Raw genomic sequence first — 25,997 nt, 5'->3', positions numbered from 1 at the left:
CATGTTCTAGAAATGTGTGTGTGTGTGTGTGTGTGTGTGTGTGTGTGTGGGGGGGGGGGGGGGGGGGGGGGGGGGGGGGGGGATGGTAGTGTGTGTGTGTGTGTGGTGATCCATATTTTTTTTTTACTTGCGATCTGGCAGAAACAAACATTTTGCCAGGAAAAATTTTTTACGTTCATTAATCATTTCTCCATCTGGGAAAAAATGTGGGGAAAAAATCAGTAGAGAAAAAGGTTTTTCAGTGGAAAAATGTTAATTATTGTTCTGACTTGCTGATAATACAGCATCAGTTCCACCCGTGACACTGCCAAGTATGACATATTCCTTGCCAAAAGAAAGACACGACAGTAATGTTACATAACCTGCTAACGCATAATAGATGAAACTTGTGCAGAGAGAAATTAAACTTACTTGGATGCTTTTCGTCCTATTTACAACATAGGGTAGTCGTGCACTATAGCCTCATGGTCAAAATGAGAGTTACAGAAACAAACACACACACAAACAAAAACATTTTCCTCTTAGAAAATAGTGCTGAGCAGCATTTCTCCTGAAAAACAAAAATCCCATGTTTTCACAGATTAAGGCAAATTAAGGCACTTAGAAAGATTATCCAAAACATTTTTTTCTCCCAGATCCTGAGTTATAAACACAGGAGAGAAAATAACCTCAATCAGATGAGGATCCTAGAAGACTGAATGACATAAAGTCTGTACTGTACTGTATGAACCGTTATGGCACTACTGATGATATATATCGGTAGGTGATTTGACAGGATATAAGGTAGGTTGCCATTGCTTTCCCCCTCAGTCGCTAATGGGTCAAATCCCCTAGTAACAGAGAGAGTGTGTATGGGCAGAGGGGTTGTCTACTTGAATATGTATTGTATATTTCCTTGCTAACATTACTATATTAACATCTAAACAATATTATGTTGCAAATGTGCTAGAATTGAATTTATCATATTATAAAATTTTGCATACACACACCTTTTTGTCATGGTGAACTGATAAACTCTGCAGGTTGTTTTTGTTCTTCTAAAGCTCTACAGCCTGTTATTCTTTCTCTTGTTGGCAGGAGCTGCCCCAGCACTTCTTTCCAGGACCTGTAACACTCACAAGTACATCCAACTGGAGTCACATTCAGGTCATTCATCACAGCTGACTACTGCCATCTATTGCTTTGGAGCCACAGCACGGCAAAATGAAACTAAAACTGAAGCTTGCTGTGTCACCTGGTTTTGACTATTCCTGCGGTTGCATTAATATCCTCAGTGTGTTTTTTTTTTTTTTTTTGAAAGTATAAAACCCAGTTTATTTTGCTGGCTTTTCTTAACAAATAAGATACTTTACAATCTAAGTCTCACTGTCACAGCTTATCTCTTCGGATTCATTCCAAACTGTTATTATATTATTTGATTTTAATAAATATATGAAACAGCCCTTTACAACAGATTTATATGGGCCAACGCTTTCTGTGAGTGACAGAATAACCAACTCGAGTGGCTGGAGAAGTTCTATGTATATATTCATATAAGGACTAAAGGATTGTAGAGGACTCGTCTGTGATTTTTTTTTTCATATCATAAATATGTTTGATGTATATGTTACCTATATGTTCACTGTTTGAAGTGCTGAAGATATTTTTACCAGGACTGCACAATGTTGGAATATTGCAATGTTTTTGGTTTTATGAAATATATGCAGCCGGGCGATGAGCTGGCGACTTGTCCAGGGTGTACTCCGCCCTCACCCAGAGACAGCTGGGATTGGATCCAGCAACCCCCGTGACCACATAAAAGGGATAAAGCGGTTACAGACAATGGATGGATGGATGCAATACATGCAAAAATGCTCACTTAATAAATTGAAATTCAGTCAAAGCAGGCTCTGTTTCGATAGACAAATACTGAACAAACTCCTGTGTATCCAAGGAGCCAGTCAGAATAACATGTTGTGTAATGTTAGGCAGACCTTTCTTAGAGATTAGTCATGGAAAATGACAACCTTTCAGGGCCAGATGCAAAACACTGAAAAAAAATAGCCTGAAGAAAATAAAAACTATTACATCAAAATGAAAGCTAAGTCTGTCACTGTCTTTGTTGTTCTGTGCAGTTGCACAACTTGGGAACTCCAAATGTCTGGTGCCATTTTTAAGATCTCAGACTGGGGTTTCCTTAATGTAAAATTAACAAAACCCAGCTTTCAGGACAGAATAAAGGGGGGGGGTTCAGGGTCAGGTCCAGAGATGGAGCTTAGCACAAACTGTCTGTACACATCAAGAAACTGAAACGAAACAGAAAAATGGTTTATTCTCCCATTTCAGTGATGGCAGAGAGTTGGTGCAGAAAGTATTTGACCGTGGTCATGAGGACAGTGAGGCTGATCAGGAATCAGGGGCGGAGCGGAGGAGATCCCAGACGTGCCTGGCACTGCTGGGTATTTGGACCTCCAAATCCAATCTCAGAAAGACCAGTGGAAAAAAGTGATGAAAGACCTTTATAGTGTCGGAGTTATTTATGGCAGTTTGAAGGAAATTTCTCTTATTGTTATGTGTTTTTCAAATATTATCATGCTCTTGCTAGAATAGATGTGTCTTTTATAACCACCATGAGATTTCTCTTTAAGTTGTTGGGAAACTAAAAACCAGTAAACTCATTATAAAAGATTTTAGTCTGGAAGGGCGTTGAAACCTCTTCTGTGGAGGTTTCCTTTTGCAACAACCAGCAAAGTTGTTGCAAGACATGTTTGAAATGGCCTTCCTGAGATGTGACTATCATTGTCATTGCTGAACAATATATTTTGCAGCCCCACATTTCACCCTGAGGCCAATAACTGTTTTCAGTAAGATAAAATATGCAGGATTCGGAATTAATAATGAATAACTAATTTTGAATTGATGTTTTCAATACCAATTGTAACAGCTTTGCTGTCACCCAATCACCTTTTCTCACTTATGAGTAAAACATGTCATAAACTGTTTTCATGACAGTGTTTGTTTTAAGAGTTTGAATGAGTGTTGATGCACTCATCTCTTCCATATCATAACTCCCTATCATAAAAAACAATAACTTTTAAGCATTGAGCCTCAATGAGAGCTCCTGAAAATACAGTTCCACATTTGTACCATGACAAAAATGATCAGACATCGATAAATTCAACAATGAATCTTCTTCCTTTTTGCAAATGTTTAGCAAAATGTTGATGGTCAAAAACATGATATTGAGGTCTTATTATGATATTATTCCTTCCTGTGTAAGAAATCAGAGAAGTATGCAAAATAATCAGAATCATATATTTTGATGCAAACAACAGCTGAACAATCACACTGTGATAATACAAACAAAACAGAGCATACATGTTGTATCACAAACAAGTCTTTTCTATGTATTCTAAGTCTTTCTCTCAAATGTTTTGCACAGTTTTCTCTCTTTATACGTTCTAAGATGTTAATGCTGCTTGCTTTTGTTTTGTCATAAACTCCTAAACATAGCACAAACAAAGTATACATAAAGAGAGAAACTAAAACTAAAGCTTCTAAATCAAAATGAAAGCTAAGGTAGTCTGTACCTTAGCTCACGTGAGCAGTTGCACTACTCGGGAATATCCGCAGTTTGTTTTGATGACATTTCAGATCTCACTGGGGAATTTCCATCTTATCCATCTCCAAGACTGCATAAAACCTGCATTGGGCGCGCAGGTCATCGAGTGGTTAGAGCGCATGCCATATAAGCAGCCGACCCTGGTTTGATTCCGGCCAGAGGTCCTTTGCTGCATGTCACATCCCCCTCTCTCTCCCAAATTTCCTATCTGTCTACAGCTTAATAAAGGTGTCTATGCCAGAAAAAATCTTTAAAAAAATAGGACTGAATATAAGGAGACTCAGATCAGAAGAGTCCTCATTAACAAGATACTTGATGATTTGTTAACAGTCTAAACTCTGCAGGAACAACATAGAAAGATTGAAATTCAGTTTGGTAATTTGACCTGAAAAGTATAAAATGTTTGCATCATGTTTTGAATGATGAAGTATGTGATCTCTTTTTTTTTATTTTTTTTTTATTCTTTTTAGACATCTTCAACATGAAGTTGCTTTTTGCAGAAATTGTTCTGTTTCTAATTGTGGAAGCCGATGCACAGAGCTGCAAGTTTCATATTGGAGCTGCTGAAGGTCAGAAACATCTCCACAAGAAAAATGTGTATAATTATAATGTTATATATCCAGGATTGTGGAGAATTGCATTTTTGTTGGTTTGTTTGTTTGTTTCTCTGAATTTTCTCATAAATTCAACAAAATAATGTCTGCTGTCCTGATCAGGAAGTTGTAACATGTGGAGAGTATACACGGATATGAGGAAGGCCGACGTGAGATACTCAGACAAGTACAAGTATGACACAGGAAACTATGATGCTACCCAGAGACGTGCAGGGGGCAGGTGGGCTGCTTAGGCTATCAGGTGAGGAGCAGACATTGGTTTTATTCCTATTTCTGTCAAACACCTGTTTGTTTTCCTCAGCTCAGTGTGGAGTACATCTGGGATCCTTTTACAGCTCTTTAGTCATTTTCATTTATGTGCTTCCACTAACCTTTATCTGTTGTTACTTCTATGCAGATGACAACCAGAGCTTTGTGTCATCTGATCACAATAGTGTCTCATGATCAAGGTACCCGCAATTCTACCTTGATGAGTGAAATTAGTGAGATACTGTATGTATATTTTATATTATATCCTAACTTATGAAATAGATTATGAGACATTGACTTGTGATAAGAAAAATTGTTTATGTTCCCATTTCAGTGATGGCAGAGAGTGGGTGCAGCAAGTGATGTGGATTGCTGCAGGGGACTCTGATAAAGAGGACTCATCTGCTGATCAGGAAGCAAACAAGTGGCGGTGCAACAGTGGAGATCTCAACTGCTACCGACCACCGGGACTTCCTTGAAATTTGTTGTGTAAAAGCCATTATTGGCCGTACAGTTTGACGAGAATTGCTGTTGGAATCATATGTTCATGCTTTTGATAGAGTAGATGTTCACTTTAGAGACACCATAATATTTCTGGTTATACAAGTGAACTCATTATAAAAGAGCCAAGCTCGTAATGTGGTTCATGTCCTGACTCGTGTGTATCCTGCTGTTGCCTACAGTTGATGTGCCTAATCCCAAACTGTTATAAGAAGTGAGAAGAGTCAGTCTTTATGTATTCATGTCTGTGTACTACTGATGATTACGTTTGCCTTGAAGCAATAAAGATCTATCAGAAATGTAAATTTTGTGTTTTTTGGTTTTTAAGTACCAAAACTCATCTGCAGACAAGAACTGATATTTCATTATCCACAACACTGAGTTATTTTCTATATTTTCAGATGGTGGACTGTGTAATAAAATCTGCAGCTGGCTTTCTTTTGATTTGAACCTTTCTGCAATTAAAAAACCCAATTAACTGTTGGTGAACAAACATCACCTAACAAAAGGATTTAGTTTGCTTCTGTGGCATTTGTGGATTTAATGTTTCTGTACACACGATCACAGATGGATTGGACTCTAGGTGGCAGTGCTGGACCACCCGTCACATCTGAGGCTGATGTTCTTCAGAAGGAGTCTTCCCTCATCTCAGTGTGGATAACAAAATAAAGTAATTGTGATCTATTCTGTGTGATACAGCTGGAAACAGAGTTGATGAATGCGATTAAGGAAACAAAATAGTGTTATGTCTGTCACTGTATTCAGTGTGAAAGAAAACCATCATTATATATCAGGGAAAATAAGAAAAATACCATCAGTCTTTGAGGTGTGTGCCTTTCGAGAACAGTTGCTCATTCTTTAACCTGCACAGTTATTCTGTATATAAGTAACAGTAGTTGGTTGTGTAAATAAAGACGTAAAACATACAATAAACATTGGTTCTGTCGAATATAACCACACAGTCGTGAAATGTGCCTTTAATGACCTTGGAGAAAATACAGATACAACTTGTTGAAAAGGGGGTAGTTTTGAGCCCTGGCAGCTCTCAATGATCAGTAGTTTCCACTGGGAAACGATACTCGATGCAACACTGGCTTGGAAAGTACAGATGTGATTATCCAGATTTTAAATCTTAAATATTCAGAGTTTGCGGGCAGTGCTGAACGCCATGTTTTGAACGGGCACTGCAGCAAATTTATAAAACAAACAAAGCAGGTCCTGCTTCATCAAGAATGATCAATGAATGTTCACTCTGCTTGCAGGAACCTGCATGTAACTCACAAGCAAAGAAACTCCCATGTATCCAAGAACACAGCCAGCAATTGTTTCCAGGAGCAGATCCAGAGGTGGAGCATAGCACAACTTACCAGCACAGGTAAAAAAGAAAGTAAAACTAAGGTTTTTAATTGACAAGTGTGTCACTGTTTTTGCGTAAACATGCAGTTGCACAATTTGAGGGAGTGTCTTCAGTATGTTTGCTGACATTGCAGATCTCACACTGGAATTTCCACAGCTTGCTACTAATAATACCTGCACTGTTTGAGGACAGAATACAAGGAGAGTCAAATCAGAGGAGTCCGTACCAACAAGATACTCTACATTCGATCTGTTAAGACTCTTAACTCTGCAGGAACAGCAAAGTAAGTTTGCATTTGAATTTGGTGATAGGACCTGAAAAATATGAATTCAAGTTTGTACCATTTTGGATTTTTTATGATTAATTATTTGATTGTTTTTTTTGTTTTCTCTTTAGACATCTTCAGACATGAATTTGCTTCTTGCAGCCATTGTCCTGTTTCTAATTGTGGAAACCAATGCACAGTGGTACAATTTTCCTAGTCAAGTTGTTGAAGGTAAGAAACATCTTCATAAGAACAACATGTATAATTGTAATGTTATATATCTATTATGTTGATGAATGTTCTCAGTCCTCCAGGTCATGGTAAATCTAGGTGCTGTATCGCAGGCAACTGGAAGAAGTTGAAACTGAAAGTCCAGTTCCCTACGATACACCACATAGATTTATTTGGAGAATTACCTATTTTTTTTTTTTCTTTTTTATTTAACAAAATAATGTCTGCTGTCCTTCTCATCAGGAAGTCGTGATATGGGGCGGGCATATACAGATATGAGGGAGGCCAACTGGAAAAATTCAGACAAGTAATTCCATGCCAGAAGAAACTATGATGCTACCCGGAGAGGACCAGGGGGCAGGTGGGCTGCTACGGTTATCAGGTGAGGAGCAAAATGTAAATACAATTACATCCCTTTAAAGTTATGCTTTGAGAAGCACTTGTGTTGTTTTCTGCTTGTACTGATATTCATTGTCTATTTTCCCATTTCAGTAATGGCAGAGCAGCATACCATATTATAAAGGATCGTGATCGTGTGGAGATCGCAAGAGATCAGGAGGCAAACCGGTGGGGGCGCAACGGAGGAGATCCCAACCGCTACAGGCCACGAGGACTTCTTTCAAAATACTAGTACAAGGGCCAGTCTAGTGTTGGAGTTAATGACCATACAGTTTGAGGAAAATTCCTCTTATAATCATGTTTTTGCTAGAATATCTGTCTTTTATAGCAACCAAGATATTTCTGTTGAAGTTTTGAAGTTTTTTGGAAAGTAAATATACTGTAAGTAAGAGTAAGAGACAAGTAAAAAGACTTGTGCCTTTCCTGAAACTGTAGCCGCATTTCTTGGGTCAGTGTAAAAGACTCAATAAAGTGATTTCATGACAATGATTGTTTTTTGTTTTTGTAATATCTAAAATGGTTTAACAAAAATCTCATCACTTACTTATCCTAGCTAATGTGGCAGAAAATAAAAATCCATAAATAAGAATAAGTTGTTTGCAGTGAGCCTTGTTGTCCGGTAACTCAAATAAAAATAACATTTGCACAGTAAGAAAAATGATTAGATATTAATGAATTGACCTATAAATCATCTTCCTCTTTTCAAATGTTTAGTTAAATGATAGTTAAAGACATGACATTCAGGTCTTCATGTCATTCTGTCCTGTGTAAGAAATGAAGAAAACATTATGAATCATGTTTTCTCTTTAGACATCTTCAGACATGAAGTTGCTTCTTGCAGCAATTGTTCTGTTTCTAATTGTGGAAATCAATGCACAGTGGTACAAGTTTCCTGGTCAAGCTGTTCGAGGTTGCCAAAATCGGAAAAAGATTTCCCCAAATTCGCCCAAATAACTTTCAGAGGTAAAAGAGATCGACTTAGAGATCAATAAGATATAACTGATAATAGAATAAATAATAAGAGACATGGGTTGTTTGCAATATTCCAACTCCCAGACAAGAAAGTTGCTAAATGCAGCAGTGACAATAACAACAAAATCATTCATGATAAATAAAAATAAAATGGAACATAATTGGCTATGGCATTTTTTCTAGCAATGCCCTGTTTTATAGATTTAGAGTTTCTTATATGAGGCTCTTTTTTCAACTTCAAAGTCAATATTGTTTTTTTCGCTAACGACACAACAACAAATTATCCGTGCATTTATATGGAACTAAGCTTGAGCACGGTCCACCTTAACTGTCCTCCATGTTACGTCGCATTTGGAAATCAACAGTTCTACACTGGTAGGACGGCGGCGAGCAGAACAAGCAACTGCTAAGGTGAGTACAAAAACTTTCTTTTTAGTAAACTCTGTGTACACAAACAATGTTCTCAGTGCTCGTGTTCATGTGTAGAGACCCTGGTGATTCTACGAGCAAAGTTTCATGTTGTAGCAAGTCTTCTTAGTGTTTTAAAACTGGCGAATGAAAATATGGTAAATCTTAAAAGTGTCTCTTTCGTCATAATTATGTGTTTACACAAAGTTTTGACTCGGGTACATTCACAAAAAAAGCCTAGGTTGCATTTTGGCGAGAGTTTCACTTTAAATATTTAGAGTTTGCAAGCAGTGCTTAACGTCATGTTAAACAAAGCAGGTCCTGCTTTGTCTGATAAATTGATCAAGGTCAATGAATGTTCACTGTGCTTGCAGGAGTCTGCATGTAACTCACCAACAAATAAACTCCCAAGTATCGAAGAACACAGTCAGAAATAAATTGAGTGATATTGGACGGACATTTCTTGTAAATTAGTCATAGAAAATGAGAACCTAGTTTCCTTTTGTAGCATTCAGCAAAAAAAGTTGTAGCCTGACCTGTTTGACCCAGCACATACAGTACTGTACAGTAACACAAAGAAAACAACATTTCCACATTCTGTCCTGTATAAGAATATACACTGCCAGTCAAAAGTTTGGATGCACTTTCTCATTCAATAGTTTTTCTTCAATGTATTATTTTCTACTTTGTAGATCAATACTGAAGACATCCAAACTATAAAGGAACACATATGGAATTATGTAGTAAACAAATAAGTGTTAAAAAAAACCAAAATATATTTTATATTTTATATTCTTCAGAGAAGCCACCTTTTGCTTTGGTGACAGCTTTCCACACTCTTGGCGTTCCATCAATCAGTGTCATGAGGTAGTCACCTGGAATGGTTTTCCAACAGTCTTGCAGGAGTTCCTAAAGGTGCTGAGCACTTGTTGGCTGCTTTGCCGTCACTCTGCGGTCCAACTTATCCCAAACTATCTCAACTGGGTTTAGGCCGGCTGATGGATGGAGGCCAGGTCATCTGACGCAGCACTCTCCTTCTGGGTGAGATAGCCCTTTCAAGGCCTGGAGGCACATTTAGGGTCATCGTCTTGCTGAAAAACAAATGATGGTCCCCCTAAGCACAAACCAGACGGGATGGCACATCGCTGCAGAATGCTGTGGTAGCCATTCTGGTTAAGTGTGTCTTGAATTTTGAATAAATCACTAACAGCATCACCAGAAAAGCAGCCCCACACCATCACACCTCCTCCTCAATGTTTCAAGGTGGGAACCACACATGTAGAAACCATCTGCTCACCTTTTCTGTGTCTAACAAAGACACGGCAAGTGGACCCAAATATCTCACCTTTTCCACTGGTCTAATGTCTAATCCTTGTGTTTCTTGGCCCAGCACACAGTCTCCTCTGTTTAGTTGATGTTGAGATGTGTCTACTACTTGAACTGTGTGAAGCATTCATCTGGGCTCTAATCTGAGCTGCTGTTAATTTGCGGTGTCCGAGTCTGTTAACTCTAATGAACTTCTCCTCCACAGCATAGGTAACTTTTGGTATTACTTTCTCGGGGTGGTACTCATGAGAGCCAGTTTTTCATCATGTGTTTGATGGTTTTTCACGACTGAACTTGAACATACATTCAAAGGTCTTGGAAGTTTCTGTATTGACTGACCTTTGTGTCTTAAAGTATACGGACTGTCGTTTCTCTTTACTTAGCTGAGTGGTTCTTGCCATAATATGGGATAGAACAGTAGCCAAACTGTATTGAACTGTGTACCAACACTAGCTCTGCATAACATAACTGATGGTCTCAAACACAATAGATGCAAACTCCTGACAATAAACCATTCCAGGTGACTATCTCATGAAGCCAATAGAGAGAATGCCAGAAGTGTGCAAAGCTGTCACCAAAGCAAAAGGTGGCTACTTTGAAGAATATAAAATATAAATCATATTCTGCTTTGTTTAACACTTATGTTCACTACATAATTCCATATGTGTTCCTTCATAGTTTTAATGTCTTCAGCGTTTATCTACAAAGCAGAAAATAATAGAAAATAAAGAAAAAACATTGAATGAGAGGTTGTGTCTGAACTTTTGATTGGTACTGTCACCATCTAATATCATGTGAACAATCACTGTACAATATGTTAAAAAACAACATGACATTAATAGTTCCTTTTTTTGCATCATAACTTTCTCTCAAAGGAATGTTTGGCACAATTTGTGTTCTCTTAGTTTCTAGGATATTACTGCAGATGTTTTTTTTTGTTTTTTCATACACTCTGCTATTCTCCTCTTTGTGGCTGAAACTGTACCAGCAATTATTTCCAGGATCAGATCCAAAGGTGGAGCGCAGCACAACTTACCAGGAGAAGTAAAAAAGAAAGTAAAACTAAGGTTTTAATTATATAAACACGTGTATCACTGTTTTTGCTTAAACCTGCTGTTGCACAATTTGGGAGTATCTTCAGTATGTCTGCTGACATTGCAGATCTCACACTGGAATTTCCACAGCTTGCTACTAATAATACCTGCACTGTTTGAGGACAGAATATAAGGAGAGTCAGATCAGACGAGTCCGCACCAACAAGATACTCTACATTCGATCTGTTAAGACTCTTAACTTTGCAGGAACAGCAAAGTAAGTTTGAAATTTAATTTGGTGATAGGACCAAAAAAATATGAATGCAAGTTTGTACTGTTTTGGATTTTTTAACGATGAATTGTTTAATTTTTTTTGTTTTCTCTTTAGACATCTTCAGACATGAAGTTGCTTCTTGCAGCAATTGTTCTGTTTCTAATTGTGGAAACCAACGCACAGTGGTACAAGTTTCCTGGTCAAGCTGTTCGAGGTAAGAAACATCTTCACAAAAACAACATGTATAATTGTAATGTTATATATCTATTATGTTGATGAAGGTTCTCAGTCATCCAGGTCATGGTAAATCTAGGTGCTGTATCGTAGGCAACTGGAAGAAGTTTAAACTGAAAGTTCAGTTCCCCACGATACAGCACCTGGATTTACTCAGGATTATGTGGAGAATTACCATTATCATTTTCTGTTCCATTTAACAAAATAATGTCTGCTGTCCTTCTCATCAGGAAGTCGTGATATGCTGCGAGCATACAGGGACATGAGGAAGGCGAACTGGAAAAATTCAGACAAGTACTTCCATGCCAGAGGAAACTATGATGCTGCCCGGAGAGGACCAGGGGGCAGGTGGGCTGCTTCAGTTATCAGGTGAGGAACAAAATATAAATACAATTACAACACTTTTAAATTACAGTGTGTAAAGCACTTGTGTTATTTTCTGCTTGTACTGATATTCATTGCCTATTTTCCCATTTCAGTAATGGCAGAGCAGCATACCATTTGGTAAAGGATCGTGATCGTGCGGAGATCGCAAGAGATCAGGCGGCAAACCGGTGGGGGCGCAACGGAGGAGATCCCAACCGCTACAGGCCACGAGGACTTCCTTCAAAATACTAGTACGAAGGCCAATCTAGTGTTGGAGTTAATGACCATACAGTTTGAGGAAAATTCCTCTTATAATCATGCTTTTGCTAGAATAGCTGTGTCTTTTATAGCCACCAAGATATTTCTGTTGAAGTTCTTTGGAAAGTAAATACATGAAAAAGGCTTTTGCCTCTCCTGCCACTCAAGCAGCTTTTCTCAGATAAATGTAAAACACTCATTAAAGGGATTTCATGACGATTATTGTTTTGTGTTTTTTTCAAAGTATCTGTAATGGTTTAGCAAAAAGCTCATTACTTACTTATCCGAGCTCATAAAAAAATCATAAACAAGAACAAATTGTTTGCAGTGAGCCTTGTTGTCCAGTAACTCAACAAAAAATAACATTTGCACAATAGGAAAAATGATTAGATATTGATGAACTGACTTATGAATCATCCTTCTCTTTCAAATGTTTACCTAAATGTTTGATAGTTTAAGACATGACATTCAGGTCTTATGTCATTCTGTCCTGGGTAGGAAATTAAGAAAACATTATAAATTATGTTTTCTCTTTAGACATCTTCAGACATGAAGATGCAGCAATTGTTCTGTTTCTAATTGTGGAAACCAATGCACAGTAGTACAAGTTTCCTGTTCACGCTGTTTGAGGTTGCTGCACGGGACTCGGGGGGACTCTGGTAAAGGGGACTCTGTTGCTGAGGCAAACAAGTGGGGGCCAACGGGGGAGATCCCAACCACTATAGACCACCGGGACTTCCTTCAAATTTCTAGTATAAAAGTCATTATTGGCTGTACACATTCCACATGAATGAATTACGGTCTGCTACAACAGTGTCTTCTTTTAAAAGTAAACTAAAAACCAGCAAGCTTTTAGTTAAGTTTAAAGAGTGTGTTTTATTTCTGTCTTGTTTGCTTTAAGAATTTTTATTATCATTATTATTATTATCTGCCTTTTTAAATGATGATAATAATACATTCTTGTGTGATTTTATAATGTCCTAAATGTTTTTTTATGCATGTAATATTTTGATTTAATTTTTTTTATCCTATATGCTATTCTATGTTCTACAGTGTATCTTTGTTTTAATTTATTGAAGCACATTGAGTTTACGCTTGCCGTATGAAATGTGTTATATAAATAAATTTGACTTGACTTGACTACAGTTTGAGGGGAGGGGAATCGCTGTTTGAATGTAGTTCATGTCCTGACTCGTGTGTATCCTTCTGTTGGCTACAGTTGAGGTGCCTAATCCCAAACTGTTATAACAAGTGAGAAGAGTTAGTCTTTCTATATTCATGTCTGTGTACTGCTGATGATTATGTTTGCCTTGAAGCAATAAAGATCTATCAAAAATGTAAATTTTGTGTTGTTTTGTTTATAAGTACCAAAACTCACCTGCAGACAAGAACTGATTTTACACAGCACACATTTACAAGAGTTGTTTTGTTTTGTCTGTTTGGTACATCTGCAAAAATAATTGTAGAAGATTTGACTCTGGGCAGTGAAAAAACAACAATCATTTAATAACTATTGGAAAATATTCTCTTTCATCGATATGTAGGTGCAACTTCACTATGTTTTCAGATGGTGAACTGTTTAATAAAAAAATGTTTGATTTGAAGCTTTCTGCAATTAAAAAACCCAATCCACTGTTGATGAACAAACATCACCTAACAAAAGGATTTAGTTTGCTTCTATGGCATTTGTGGATTTTATGTGTCATATTTCTGGCCAATCCATCTGTGATTGTGTGCCTAGAGCATCATTCAGTTGCAATTTGGATACATGGCCACTCAGTGGCAGTGCTGGACCACCCGTCACATCTGAGGCTGAGGCTCTTCAGAGGGAGTCTTCCCTCATCTCAGTGTGGATAACAAAATAAAGTAATTGTGATCCATTCTGGGTGATAGAGCTGGAAACAGAGTTGATGAATGTGATTAAGGAAACAAAATAGTGCTATGTCTGTCACTGTTGTCAGTGTGAAAGAAAATCATCATATATAGTTTATCAGGGAAAATAAGAAAAATACCATCAGTCGTTGAGGTGTGTGCCTTTTGAGAAGGGTTGCTCATTCTTTAACCTGCACCAGTTATGACAGTGGGCACACATTTCTCCCAAAGGTCTTAAATATTTAAAATGATTTATGAAATATAATATTCAGCCTAGTTATCTATCTATAAATACACGGAACCTCTGTCTGTCTATCTGTGTGTGTGTGTTCCTCAAATAACTCTGCGGATCAGGATCAGACTGACCTGAGAGTTTCAACATGACTGCTGCGTGGTTCAATGGTGTGATATTTCGCATTTGTTTGGACTGCAATGATACTGTTAATAAATTATTTCATAAATGCTTTACAAATTCCACGAGCATTGTCCACCAGAGCCACTACAGTCACGTGCACACCAGAGCCAATCACTGCACACCGTGGCCACGCGCGCACCAGAGCCAATCACTGCAGAGCCCACCGCGACCCCCCACCTTAAGAAACAAGCAGATTTATACCTGCAGCGGCTCGAGCTGGACCGGGAGTTTGCCGGCGGTTCGGTCCCTTTCTGTTCTGTTCTGTGCATCTAAATTGACTGTTGTGGATTAATGAGATTAAACGAGTCCGGACTGAGTCTGTTCGGGTCTGAGGAGATCCGGAGACGCGCGGACAACAAAGTGGAATCGGAATCTGTGGATGTTCGTGTGTAGCTACACAGCCCACCTCCCGAGGCGACGGACCGGAAGCATCGGCACGTTCAAAACCGGACCTAGGGTAAATAATGTCCGCCACGCTTTTTCGTGAACATCGCCGTCACGTTTGCTTTGTTTCTGGTGCAGGAAGAAACGGTAAAAACGGGCTTTTGTCACGAAAGTGTCCAAGCAGCAAGTTTGGTTGTTGAGGAACAGGAAATTGTGTGAGGGACCTAGGCGGATGATTGACATGCACCGATGGTCGTGTGTGTGAGAGTTGAGAGATTTGTGACATTTAGCGTGTTTGGAGTGTGTAGTTAGTGTGTTATGTAGTGTTTGGTGTAGTGTGTTTACTGAGTAGTGGAGTTGTTTTTATGTTTAATGAGGAGAAGCTGAATGTGGAGCAGGCAGTGCAGCTCTTCATTCAGCTGGAAGGAGCACAGGCAGACCTGAGCATTGCCTGCATTTAAATGTAAATAGTTACATATAACTTTGTAAATTTTTTAAATGTATGCACACATTTAGATAAACAACCATTTATATTTGCATTATAAGTAAAAAAAAAAAAAAAAAAAAGGATTGTTAAACATATTTGTGGTTAAAAAAATCTAACTTTTTCTACTCAGATTTCATGTTTTTTTTTGTGATTTTAGGTCCATTGTGTTAATACAGTATGTCAAAATAAAAAAGATAACTGTACAGTCACACATGTGAGGTTGTGCTGAAATAATGACACCAAGTAAATAGCTTTTAAGATGAAATATAATGGCAAAATCAAAAATAGTCAAAAACAGCCAATTATACCCTGGAATATCAGATTTCACAACAAACCTAAATATCCATGACGCCCCACCTTCAAACACAGCCTCATTTGGCCATCCATGTAAAAGCTCCTTAACCTCCCACTTTTTTATAGGAATACACTTTTCTTACGGGCACTGCACTGGTGTATATAAGTAACAGTAGTTGGTTGTATAAACAAAGACATAAAAAATGCAATAAAGAATGGTTCTGTTGAATTTAATGACACAAACATGAAATGTGCCTTTAATGCCCTAGACTATCCAGCAGATATAACTTGTTCAAAAGAGCTTAGTTTTCAGCCCTGGCAGCTCTCCATAATCAGTAGTTTCCATGGGGAAGCGATACTCGATGCAACACTGGCTTGGAAAGTACAGATGTGATTATCCAGATTTTAAATCTTAAATATTCAGAGTTTGCGGGCAGTGCTGAACGCCATGTTTTGAACGGACACTGCGGCAGTTTTATCAAACAAACAAAGCAGGTCCTGCTTCATCAAGAATGATCAATGAATGTTCACTGTGCTTGCAGGAACGTGCATGTACAATGAAGAAAATAAGTATTTGAACACCCTGCTATTTTGCAAGCTCTCCCACTTAGAAATCATGGAGGGGTCTGAAATTTTCATGGTAGGTGCATGTCCACTGTGTGAGAGATAATCTAAAAAGAAAAATCCAGAAATCACAATCTATGATTTTCTAACAATTTATTCGTGTGATACAGCTGAAAATAAGTATTTGAACACCAACGTTAATATTTGGTAGAGTAGCCTTTGTTTGCCATTACAGAGGTCAAACGTTTGCTGTAGTTCTTCACCAGGTTTGCACAGACTGCAGGAGGGATTTTGGCCCACTCCTCCACACAGATCTTCTCTAGATCAGTCAGGTTTCTGGGCTGTCGCTGAGAAACACGGAGTTTCAGCTCCCTCCAAAGATTTTCAATTGGATTTAGGTCTGGAGACTGGCTAGGCCACTCCAGAACCTTGATATGCTTCTTACGAAGCCACTCCTTGGTTTTCCTGGCTGTGTGCTTTGGGTCATTGTCATGTTGGAAGATCCAGCCACGACTCATCTTCAATGATCTGACTGAGGGAAAGAGGTTGTTCCCCAAAATCTCACAATACATGGCTGCAGTCATCCTCTCCTTAATACAGTACAGTCGTCCTGTCCCATGAGCAGAAAAACACCCCCAAAGCATGATGCTACCACCCCCATGCTTCACAGTAGGGATGGTGTTCTTGGGATGGTACGCATCATTCTTCTTCCTCCAAACACGCTTAGTGCAATTATGACCAAAAAGGTCCATTTTGGTCTCATCTGACCACAAAACTTTCTCCCATGACTCCTCTGGATCATCCAAATGGTCATTGGCAAACTTAAGACGGGCCTTAACATGTGCTGGTTTAAGCAGGGGAACCTTCCGTGCCATGCATGATTTCAAACCATGACGTCTTAGTGTATTACCAACAGTGACCATGGAAACGGTGGTCCCAGCTCTTTTCAGGTCATTGACCAAGTCCTGCCGTGTAGTTCTGGGCTGATTCCTCACCTTTCTTAGCATCATTGAGACCCCACGAGGTGATATCTTGCATGGGGCTCCACTCCGATTGAGATTGACCGTCATGTTTAGCTTCTTCCATTTTCTAATGATTGCTCCAACAGTGGACCTTTTTTCACCAAGCTGCTTGGCAGTTTCTCCGTAGCCCTTTCCAGCCTTGTGGAGTTGTACAATGTTGTCTCTGGTGTCTTTGGACAGCTCTTTGCTCTTAGCCATGCTGAATGTTTGGGTCTTACTGATTGTATGGGGTGGACAGGTGTCTTTATGCAGCTAACGACCTCACACAGGTGCATCTGATTCAGGATAATACAGTGGAGTGGAGGAGGACTTTTAAAGGCGGACTAACAGGTCTTTGAGGGTCAAAATTCTAGCTGATAGACAGGTGTTCAAATACTTATTTTCAGCTGTATCACACGAATAAATTGTTAAAAAATCATAGATTGTGATTTCTGGATTTTTCTTTTTAGATTATCTCTCACACAGTGGACATGCACCTACCATGAAAATTTCAGACCCCTCCATGATTTCTAATTTGGAGAACTTGCAAAATAGCAGGGTGTTCAAATACTTATTTTCTTCACTGTAACTCACAAGCAAAGAAACTCCCATGTAGCCGAGAACACAGTCAGAAATAAATTATGTAATTTTGGACGGACATTTCTTGTAAATTAGTCATAGAAAATGAGAACCAAGTTCTCCTTTTGCAGCATCCAGCAAAAAAGTTGTAGCCTGACCTGTTTGACCCAGCAAATACAGTACTGTACAGTAACACAAAGAAAAACAACATTTCCACATTCTGTCCTGTATAAGAATTAAGGGAAACACATGTTTTCATGCATCTCTACTATACACTGCCAGTCAAAGGTTTGGATGCACTTTCTCATTCAATATTTTTACTACAATTTTATTATTTTCCACTTTGTAGATCAATACTGGAGACATCCAAACTATGAAGTGACACAAATGGAATTATGTAGTAAGCAAATAAGTGTTAAACAAACCAAAATATGTTCTATATTTTCCATTCATTAGAGAAGCCACCTTTTGCTTTGGTAACAGCTTTACACACTCTTGGTGTTCCATCAATCAGTGTCATGAAGGAGTCACCCGGAAAGGTTTTCCAACAGTCTTATAGGAGTTCCCAGAGGTGCTGAGCACTCGTTGGCTGCTTTGCCGTCACTCTGCCGTCCAACTCATCCCAAACCATCTCAACTGGGTTTAGGTCAGCTGATGGATGGAGGCCAGGTCATCTGACGCAGCACTCTCCTTCTGAGTCAGATAGCCCTTACAAGGCCTGGAGGCGCGTTTAGGGTCATCGTCTTGCTGAAAAACCAATGATGGTCCCACTAAACGCAAACCAGATGGGATGGCATGTCGCTGCAGAATGCTGTGGTAGCCATACTGGTTAAGTGTGCCTTTTGAATATTTTGAATAAATCACCAACGGCGTCACCAGAAAAGCAGCCCCACACCATCAACTCTGTGAAGCATTCATGAAGCATTCTACTTTGAGCTGCTGATAATTTGCGGTGTCTGAGTCTGGTAACTCTAATGAACTTATCCTCCGCAGCAGAGGTAACTCTTGGTATTCCTTTCCTGGGGTGGTACCCATGAGAGCCAGTTTTTCATCATGTGTTTTAATGGTTTTTCACAACTTCTTGAAAGTTTCTGTATTGACTGACCTTCCGTTCCGTTCTGTTCTCTTTCCGCTTTTTCGTCAGGGTCGCAGGGATGTTACCGCTTGATCGCCCCTTCAAGGGGGTTGCGTGGTTACTGGGGCCAAATCCAGTTACTCGATGGGTGTAGGTTCAGTATCGTGCTCAAGGATACTTCGACATGTAGCTCAGTTCTGCCCCGGGGAGCCGGGATTCGAACCAGCGACCTTTCAATCACTGGTCCACCAGCTCTACCCACTGATCTACAGCCGCCCTATTGACTGACCTTCATGTCTTAAAGTAATGATTGACTGTCGTTTCTCTTTACTTAGCTGAGGGGTTCTTGCCATAATATGGATTAGAACAGTAGTCAAATAGCGCTATTCACTGCATTGAACTGTGTCCTGATCTGTAACTGCTTTATCCCTTTTTCAAGGGGTCTTGGGGTTTTTGCTGGAGCCAGTCCCAGCTGTCTCTGGGCGAAGGCAGAGTATACCCTGGACAAGTCGCCAGTTCATCGCAGGGCCCTCACTGTTGGGAGAGGCTGCCATGCAAGGTGCCAACTGCACATCAGGAGCAATTTGGGGTTCAATATCTTGCTCAAGGACACTTCGACATGCAGCTCAGCTCAGCGTTGATCTACAAAGTAGAAAATTATCAAAAAAAAAAAAAAGGAAAAGAAAGAAAAAACATTGAATGAGAGGTAGTGTCTGAACTTTTGACTGGTAGTGTCACCATCTAATATTATGTGAACAATCACTGTGCAATATGTTAAAAACCAACATGACATTATCAGTTCCTTTTTTTGCATCATAACTTTCTCTCAAAGGGATGTTTGGCACAGTTTCTGATCTCTTTTTAGTTTCTAGGATATTACTGCAGATGTTTTTTTGTTTTTTCATACACTCTGCTATTCTCCTCTTTGTTGCCAAAACTGTACCAGCAATTATTTCCAGGACCAGATCCAAAGGTGGAGCACAGCACAGCTTCCCTGTATAAGTAAAAAAGAAAGTAAAATTAGGGTTTTTAATTATATAAACAACTGTGTCAGTGTGTTTTTGCTTAAACGTGCAGTTGCACAATTTGGGAGTATCTTCAGTATGTCTGCTGACATTGCAGATCTCACACTGGAATTTCCACAGCTTGCTACTGATAAAACCTGCACTGTTTCAGGACAGAATATAAGGAGAGTCAGATCAGAGGAGTCCTCACCAACAAGATACTCTACATTCGATCTGTTAAGACTGTCAACTCTGCAGGAACAGCAAAGTAAGTTTACATTTGAATTTGGTGATAGGACCTGAAAAATATGAATTCAAGTTTGTACCGTTTTGGGTTTTTTAAAGATGAATTATTTGATTGTTTTTTTGTTTTCTCTTTAGACATCTTCAGACATGAAGTTGCTTCTTGCAGCAATTGTTCTGTTTCTAATTGTGGAAACCAATGCACAGTGGTACAAGTTTCCTGGTCAAGCTGTTCGAGGTAAGAAATATCTTCACAAAAACAACATGTATAATTGTAATGTTATATCTCTTATGTTGATGAAGGTTCTCAGTCATCCAGGTCATGGTAAATCTAGGTGCTGTATCGTAGGCAACTGGAAGAAGTTGAAACTGAAAGTCCAGTTCCCTACGATACAGCACATAGATTTATGTGGAGAATTACCTAATTTTTTTTTTTTTGTAATTTTCTTTTTCATTTAACAAAATAATGTCTGCTGTCCTTCTCATCAGGAAGTCGTGATATGGGGCGAGCATACAGGGACATGAGGGAGGCCAACTGGAAAAATTCAGACAAGTATTTCCATGCCAGAGGAAACTATGATGCTGCCCGGAGAGGACCAGGGGGCAGGTGGGCTGCTACGGTTATCAGGTGAGGAGCAAAATGTAAATACAATTACATCACTTTAAAGTTATGCTTTGAGAAGCACTTGTGTTGTTTTCTGCTTGTACTGATATTCATTGTCTATTTTCCCATTTCAGTAATGGCAGAGCAGCATACCATTTGATAAAGGATCGTGATCGTGCGGAGATCGCAAGAGATCAGGAGGCAAACCGGTGGGGGCGCAACGGAGGAGATCCCAACCGCTACAGGCCACGAGGACTTCCTTCAAAATACTAGTACGAAGGCCAATCTAGTGTTGGAGTAAATGACCATACAGTTTGAGGAAAATTCCTCTTATAATCATGTTTTTCCAATATAATCATGCTTTTGCTAGAATATCTGTCTTTTACAGCCACCAAGATATTTCTGTTGAAGTTTTGACGTTTTTTGGAAAGTAAATACAAGTAAGAGTAAGAGACAAGTAAAAAGACTTGTGCCTTTCCTGAAACTGTAGCCGATTTTCTCGGGTCAGTGTAAAAGACTCAATAAAGTGATTTCATGACGATGATTGTTTTTTGTTTTTGTAGTATCTAAAATGGTTTAACAAAAATCTCATCACTTACTTATCCTAGCTAATGTGGCAGAAAATAAAAATCCATAAATAAGAATAAGTTGTTTGCAGTGAGCCTTGTTGTCCGGTAACTCAAAGACAAATAACATTTGCACAGTAAGAAAAATGATTAGATATTAATGAATTGACTTATAAATCTTCCTCTTTTCAAATGTTTAGCTACATGCTTGATAGTTAAAGACATGACATTCAGGTCTTATGTCATTCTGTCCTGTGTAAGAAATGAAGAAAACATTATGAATCATGTTTTCTCTTTAGAAATCTTCAGACATGAAGTTGCTTCTTGCAGCAATTGTTCTGTTTCTAATTGTGGAAATCAATGCACAGTGGTACAAGTTTCCTGGTCAAGCTGTTCGAGGTTGCCAAAATCAGAAGATTTCCCCAAATTCACCCAAATAACTTTCAGAGGTAAAACAGATTCACTTGGAAATCAATAAGATATAATTGATGATAGAATAAATGATAAAATGTCCTATTCCGACATGGGTTATTTGCAAATTTCCAGCCCCCAGACAAGAAAGTTGCTAAATGGAGCAAACAGAATGCAGCAGTGACAATAACAACACAATCATTCACAAATAAATCAAAATAAAATGGAACATAATTGGCAATGACATTTTTTCTTGCAACGCTCTGTTTTATAGATTTAGAGTTTATTATATGAGGCTCCTTTTTCAACTTCAAAGTCAATATTGTTTTTCACTAACAACAAAACAACAAATTATCCGTGCATTTATAAGGAACCAAGCTTTAATCGACCTTAACTGTCCTCCATGTTACGTTGCATTCGGAAATTGACACTTCTCCACTGGTAGGTGGGCGGCGAGCAGAACAAGCAACTGCTAACGTGAATTGTTCAAAAACTTTCTTTTTAGTAAACTCTGTGTACAGAAACAATGTTCTCAATGCTCGTGTTCATGTGTAGAGACCCTGGTGATATTACGAGCAAAGTTTCATGTTGTTTTGAGCCTTCTTATTGTTTTAAAAATAGCGATTTTGATGCTGTCATAATAGTGCCCATAGCACTCCCATTGAAAATGAGTTTGACATGAAAACAAAAATACTGTAAATCTTAAAAGTGTCTCTTTCGTCATAACTATGCGTTTATACAAAGGTTTGACTCGGGTACCTTCACAAAAAAAGCCTGGTTTCATTTTGGCGAGAGTTTCACTTTAAATATTTGGAGTTTACAAGCAGTGCTGAATGTCATGTTTTGAACGGGCACTGCAGCAATTTTATAAAACAAACAAAGCAGGTCCTGCTTCATCAAGAATGATCAATGAATGTTCACTGTGCTTGCAGGAACCTGCACTTAACTCACCAACAAAGAAGCTCCCACGTATCGAAGAATACAGTCAGAAATAAACTATTTCTTGTTTGTTCTTGTAAATTAGTCATAGAAAATGAAGTTTTCCTTTTGTAGCAATCAGCAAAAACAGTTGTAGCATGATCTGTTTGACCCAGCACGTACAGTACTGTACAGTAACACAAAGAAAAACAACATTTCCGCATTCTGTCCTGTATAAGAAATAAGGGAAACACATGTTTTCATGTACCTCTACTATACACTGCCAGTCAAAAGTTTTAATGGAATTTCTCATTCAATAATTTTTCTTCAATTTTATTATTTTCTACTTTGTAGATCAATACTGAAGACATCCAAACTATGAAGGAACACAAATGGAATATTGTAGTAAACAAATAAGTGTTAAACAAACCAAAATATGTTTTATATTTTCTATTCCTCAGAGGAGCCACCTTTTGCTTTGGTGACAGCTTTCCACACTCTTGGCATTCCATCAATCAGTGTCATGAGGTAGTCACCTGGAATGGTTTTCCAGCAGTCTTGAAGGAGTTCCTAAAGGTGCTGAGCACTTGTTGGCTGCTTTGCCATCACTCTGCGGTCCAACTCATCCCAAACCATCTCAGCTGGGTTTAGGTCAGCTGATGGATGGAGGCCAGGTCATCTGACGCAACACTCTCCTTCTGGGTCAGATAGCCCTTTCAAGGCCTGGAGGCGCGTTTAGGGTCATCGTCTTGCTGAAAAACAAATCATGGTCCCACTAAACGCAAACCAGATGGGGTGGCATGTCGTTGCAGAATGCTGTGGTAGCCATGCTGGTTAAGTGTGTCTTGAATTTTTAATAAATCACCAACAGTGTCACCAGAAAAGTAGCCCCACACCATCCACTCTGTGAATCATTCATCTGGGCTCTAATTTGAGCCGCTGTTAATTTGCGGTGTCTGAGTCTGTTAACTCTAATGAACTTCTCCTCCACAGTAGAGGTAACTCTTGGTATTCCTTTCTTTGGGTGGTACTCATGAGAGCCACTTTTTCATCATGTGTTTGGTGGTTTTCACGACTGAACTTGAACATACATTGAAAGTCTTAGAAGTTTCTGTATTGACTGACCTCTGTGTCTTAAAGTAATGATTGACTGTCGTTTCTCTTCACTTAGCTGAGCGGTTCTTGCCATAATATAGATTAGAACAGTAGCCAAATAGCGCTTTTAGCTGTATTGAACTGTGTACCAACACTAGCTCTGCACAACATAACTGATGGTCTCAAACCCAATAGAATCAACTCTTGACAATAATAAACCATTCCAGGTGACTATCTCATGAAGCTAATAGAGAGAATGCCAGAAGTGTGCAAAGCTGTCACCAAAGCAAAAGGTGGCTACTTTGAAGAATATAAAATATAAATCATATTCTGCTTTGTGTAACACTTTTATGTTCACTACATAATTCCATATGTGTTCCTTCATAGTTTTAATGTCTTCAGCATTGATCTACAAAGCAGAAATAATAAAAAATAATAATAATAATCAAAACCACTGAATGAGAGGTTGTGTCTGAACTTTTGACTGGTACTGTCACCGTCTAGTATTATCTGAACAATCACTGTACAATATGTTAAAAAACAAAAATGACATTAATAGTTCCTTTTTTTACATCATAACTTTCTCTCATAGGAATGTTTGGTACAGTTTGTGTTCTGTTTCTAGGATACTACTGCAGATGTTTTTTTTGTTTTTTCATACACTCTGCTATTCTCCTCTTTGTGGCTGAAACTGTACCAGCAATTATTTCCAGGACCAGATCCAAAAGTGGAGCAAAGAACAACTTGCCAAGAGAAGTAAAAAAGAAAGTAAAACTAAGGTTTTTAATTATATAAACACGTGTGTCACTGTTTTGCTTAAACGTGCAGTTGCATAATTTGGGAGTATCTTCAGTGCATTTGTTGACATTGCAGTTCTCACACTGGAATTTCCACAGCTTGCTACTAATAATACCTGCACTGTTTCAGGACAGAATATAAGGAGAGTCAGATCAGAGGAGTCCTCACCAACAAGATACTCTACATTCGAACTGTTAAGACTGTCAACTCTGCAGGAACAGCAAAGTAAGTTTGAAATTTAATTTGGTGATAGGACCTGAAAAATATGAATGCAAGTTTTACGTTTTGGATTATTTAACGATGAATTGTTTGATTGTTTTTCTGTTTTCTCTTTAGACATCTTCAGACATGAAGTTGCTTCTTGCAGCAATTGTTCTGTTTCTAATTGTAGAAACCAATGCACAGTGGTACAATTTTCCTGGGCAAGCTTATGAAGGTAAGAAACATCTTCACAAAAATAACATGTATAATTGTAATGTTATATATCTATTATGTTGATGAATGTTCTCAGTCCTCCAGGTCATGGTAAATCTAGGTGCTGTATCGTAAGCAACTAGAAGAAGTTGAAACTGAAAGTTCAGTTCCCTACAATACAGCACCTGGATTTATCTAGGATTATGTGGAGAATTACCATTATCACTTTCTGTTTCATTTAACAAAATAATGCCCACTGTCCTTCTGATCAGGAAGTCGTGATATGTTGCGAGCATACAGGGACATGAGGGAGGCCAACACAATAGGGTCAGACAAGTACTTCCATGCCAGAGGAAACTATGATGCTGCCCGGAGAGGACCAGGGGGCAGGTGGGCTGCTACGGTTATCAGGTGAGGAGCAAAATATAAATACAATTACACCACTTTTAAGTTTAACTTTGAACTGTACTGACACTCATTGTTTATTTTCCCATTTCAGTAATGGTAGAGCAGCATACCATTTGATAAAGGATCGTGATCGTGCAGACATCGCAATGGATCAGGAGGCAAACCAGTGGGGGCGCAAAGGAGGAGATCCCAACCGCTTTAGGCCACGAGGACTCGATCCAAAATACTAGTACAAAGGCCAGTCAGGTGCCAGAGTTTCTGACCATGCAGTTTGAAGAAAATTCCTCTTATAATCATGCTTTTCCAATATAATCATGCTTTTGCTAGAATAGCTGTGTATTTATAGCCACCAGGATATTTCTGTTGAAGTTCTTTGGAAAGTAAATACAAGAAAAAAGAATTTTGCCTTTACTGCCACTGTAGCACCATTCTCAGGTCAACGTAAAATACTATTAAAGTGATTTCATGACGATGATTTTTTTTTTTTAAGTATCTATAATAGTTTAACAAAAAGCTCATCCCTTACTTATCCGAGCTCATGTAGAAGAGAACAAAAATCCATGAATAAGAATAGATTGTTTGCAGTGAGCCTTGTTGTCCAGTAACTCAAAGAAAAATAACATTTGCACAGTAAGAAAAATATTAGATATTTTTGAATTGACTTATGAATCATCTTCCTCTTTTCAAATGTTTAGCTAAATGTTTGATAGTTAAATAAATGGAATTCAGGTCTTGTCATTCTGTCCTGTGTAAGAAATGAAGAAAATATTATGAAT

At 38.6% G+C, this 25,997-nt stretch overlaps 2 protein-coding genes and 2 pseudogenes across 3 annotated transcripts; all 4 read left to right on the top strand.

Annotated features, from left to right (window-relative positions):
* Positions 1-4,082: 4,082 nt before the first annotated feature.
* LOC115580711 (serum amyloid A-5 protein-like) lies at positions 4,083-4,943 on the top strand (annotated as a pseudogene).
* Positions 4,944-6,557: 1,614 nt separating this feature from the next.
* Positions 6,558-7,703, top strand: LOC115580901 (serum amyloid A-5 protein-like; annotated as a pseudogene).
* Positions 7,704-8,033: 330 nt separating this feature from the next.
* saa (serum amyloid A) lies at positions 8,034-12,309 on the top strand. 2 transcript variants are annotated; one of them, XM_030415643.1, is made up of 4 exons: positions 11,107-11,234; positions 11,346-11,445; positions 11,696-11,834; positions 11,945-12,309. In XM_030415643.1, the coding sequence occupies exons 2-4, from the start codon at positions 11,358-11,360 to the stop codon at positions 12,081-12,083; spliced, it is 366 nt and encodes a 121-aa protein (XP_030271503.1). In that variant the 5' UTR covers positions 11,107-11,234; positions 11,346-11,357; the 3' UTR covers positions 12,084-12,309. The 2 variants fall into 2 exon arrangements, with proteins under 2 accessions (XP_030271504.1, XP_030271503.1); XM_030415644.1 differs by lacking the exons at positions 11,107-11,234; positions 11,346-11,445 and adding an exon at positions 8,034-8,127.
* Positions 12,310-19,919: 7,610 nt separating this feature from the next.
* LOC115580404 (uncharacterized) lies at positions 19,920-25,997 on the top strand. Its single transcript, XM_030414697.1, has 9 exons — positions 19,920-20,032; positions 20,146-20,245; positions 20,497-20,635; positions 20,746-20,883; positions 21,546-21,626; positions 24,615-24,624; positions 24,736-24,835; positions 25,086-25,224; positions 25,313-25,997. Exons 2-9 carry the CDS (start codon positions 20,158-20,160, stop codon positions 25,449-25,451), a joined length of 834 nt encoding a protein of 277 aa, XP_030270557.1. The 5' UTR covers positions 19,920-20,032; positions 20,146-20,157; the 3' UTR covers positions 25,452-25,997.

This window comes from Sparus aurata, chromosome 4 (assembly GCF_900880675.1).
Source record: "Sparus aurata chromosome 4, fSpaAur1.1, whole genome shotgun sequence".
In the NCBI taxonomy this organism is placed as follows: Eukaryota; Metazoa; Chordata; class Actinopteri; order Spariformes; family Sparidae; genus Sparus; species Sparus aurata.
The sequence above is the reverse complement of the archived record's forward strand: the minus strand, read 5'-3'. Positions and strand labels throughout refer to the sequence as shown.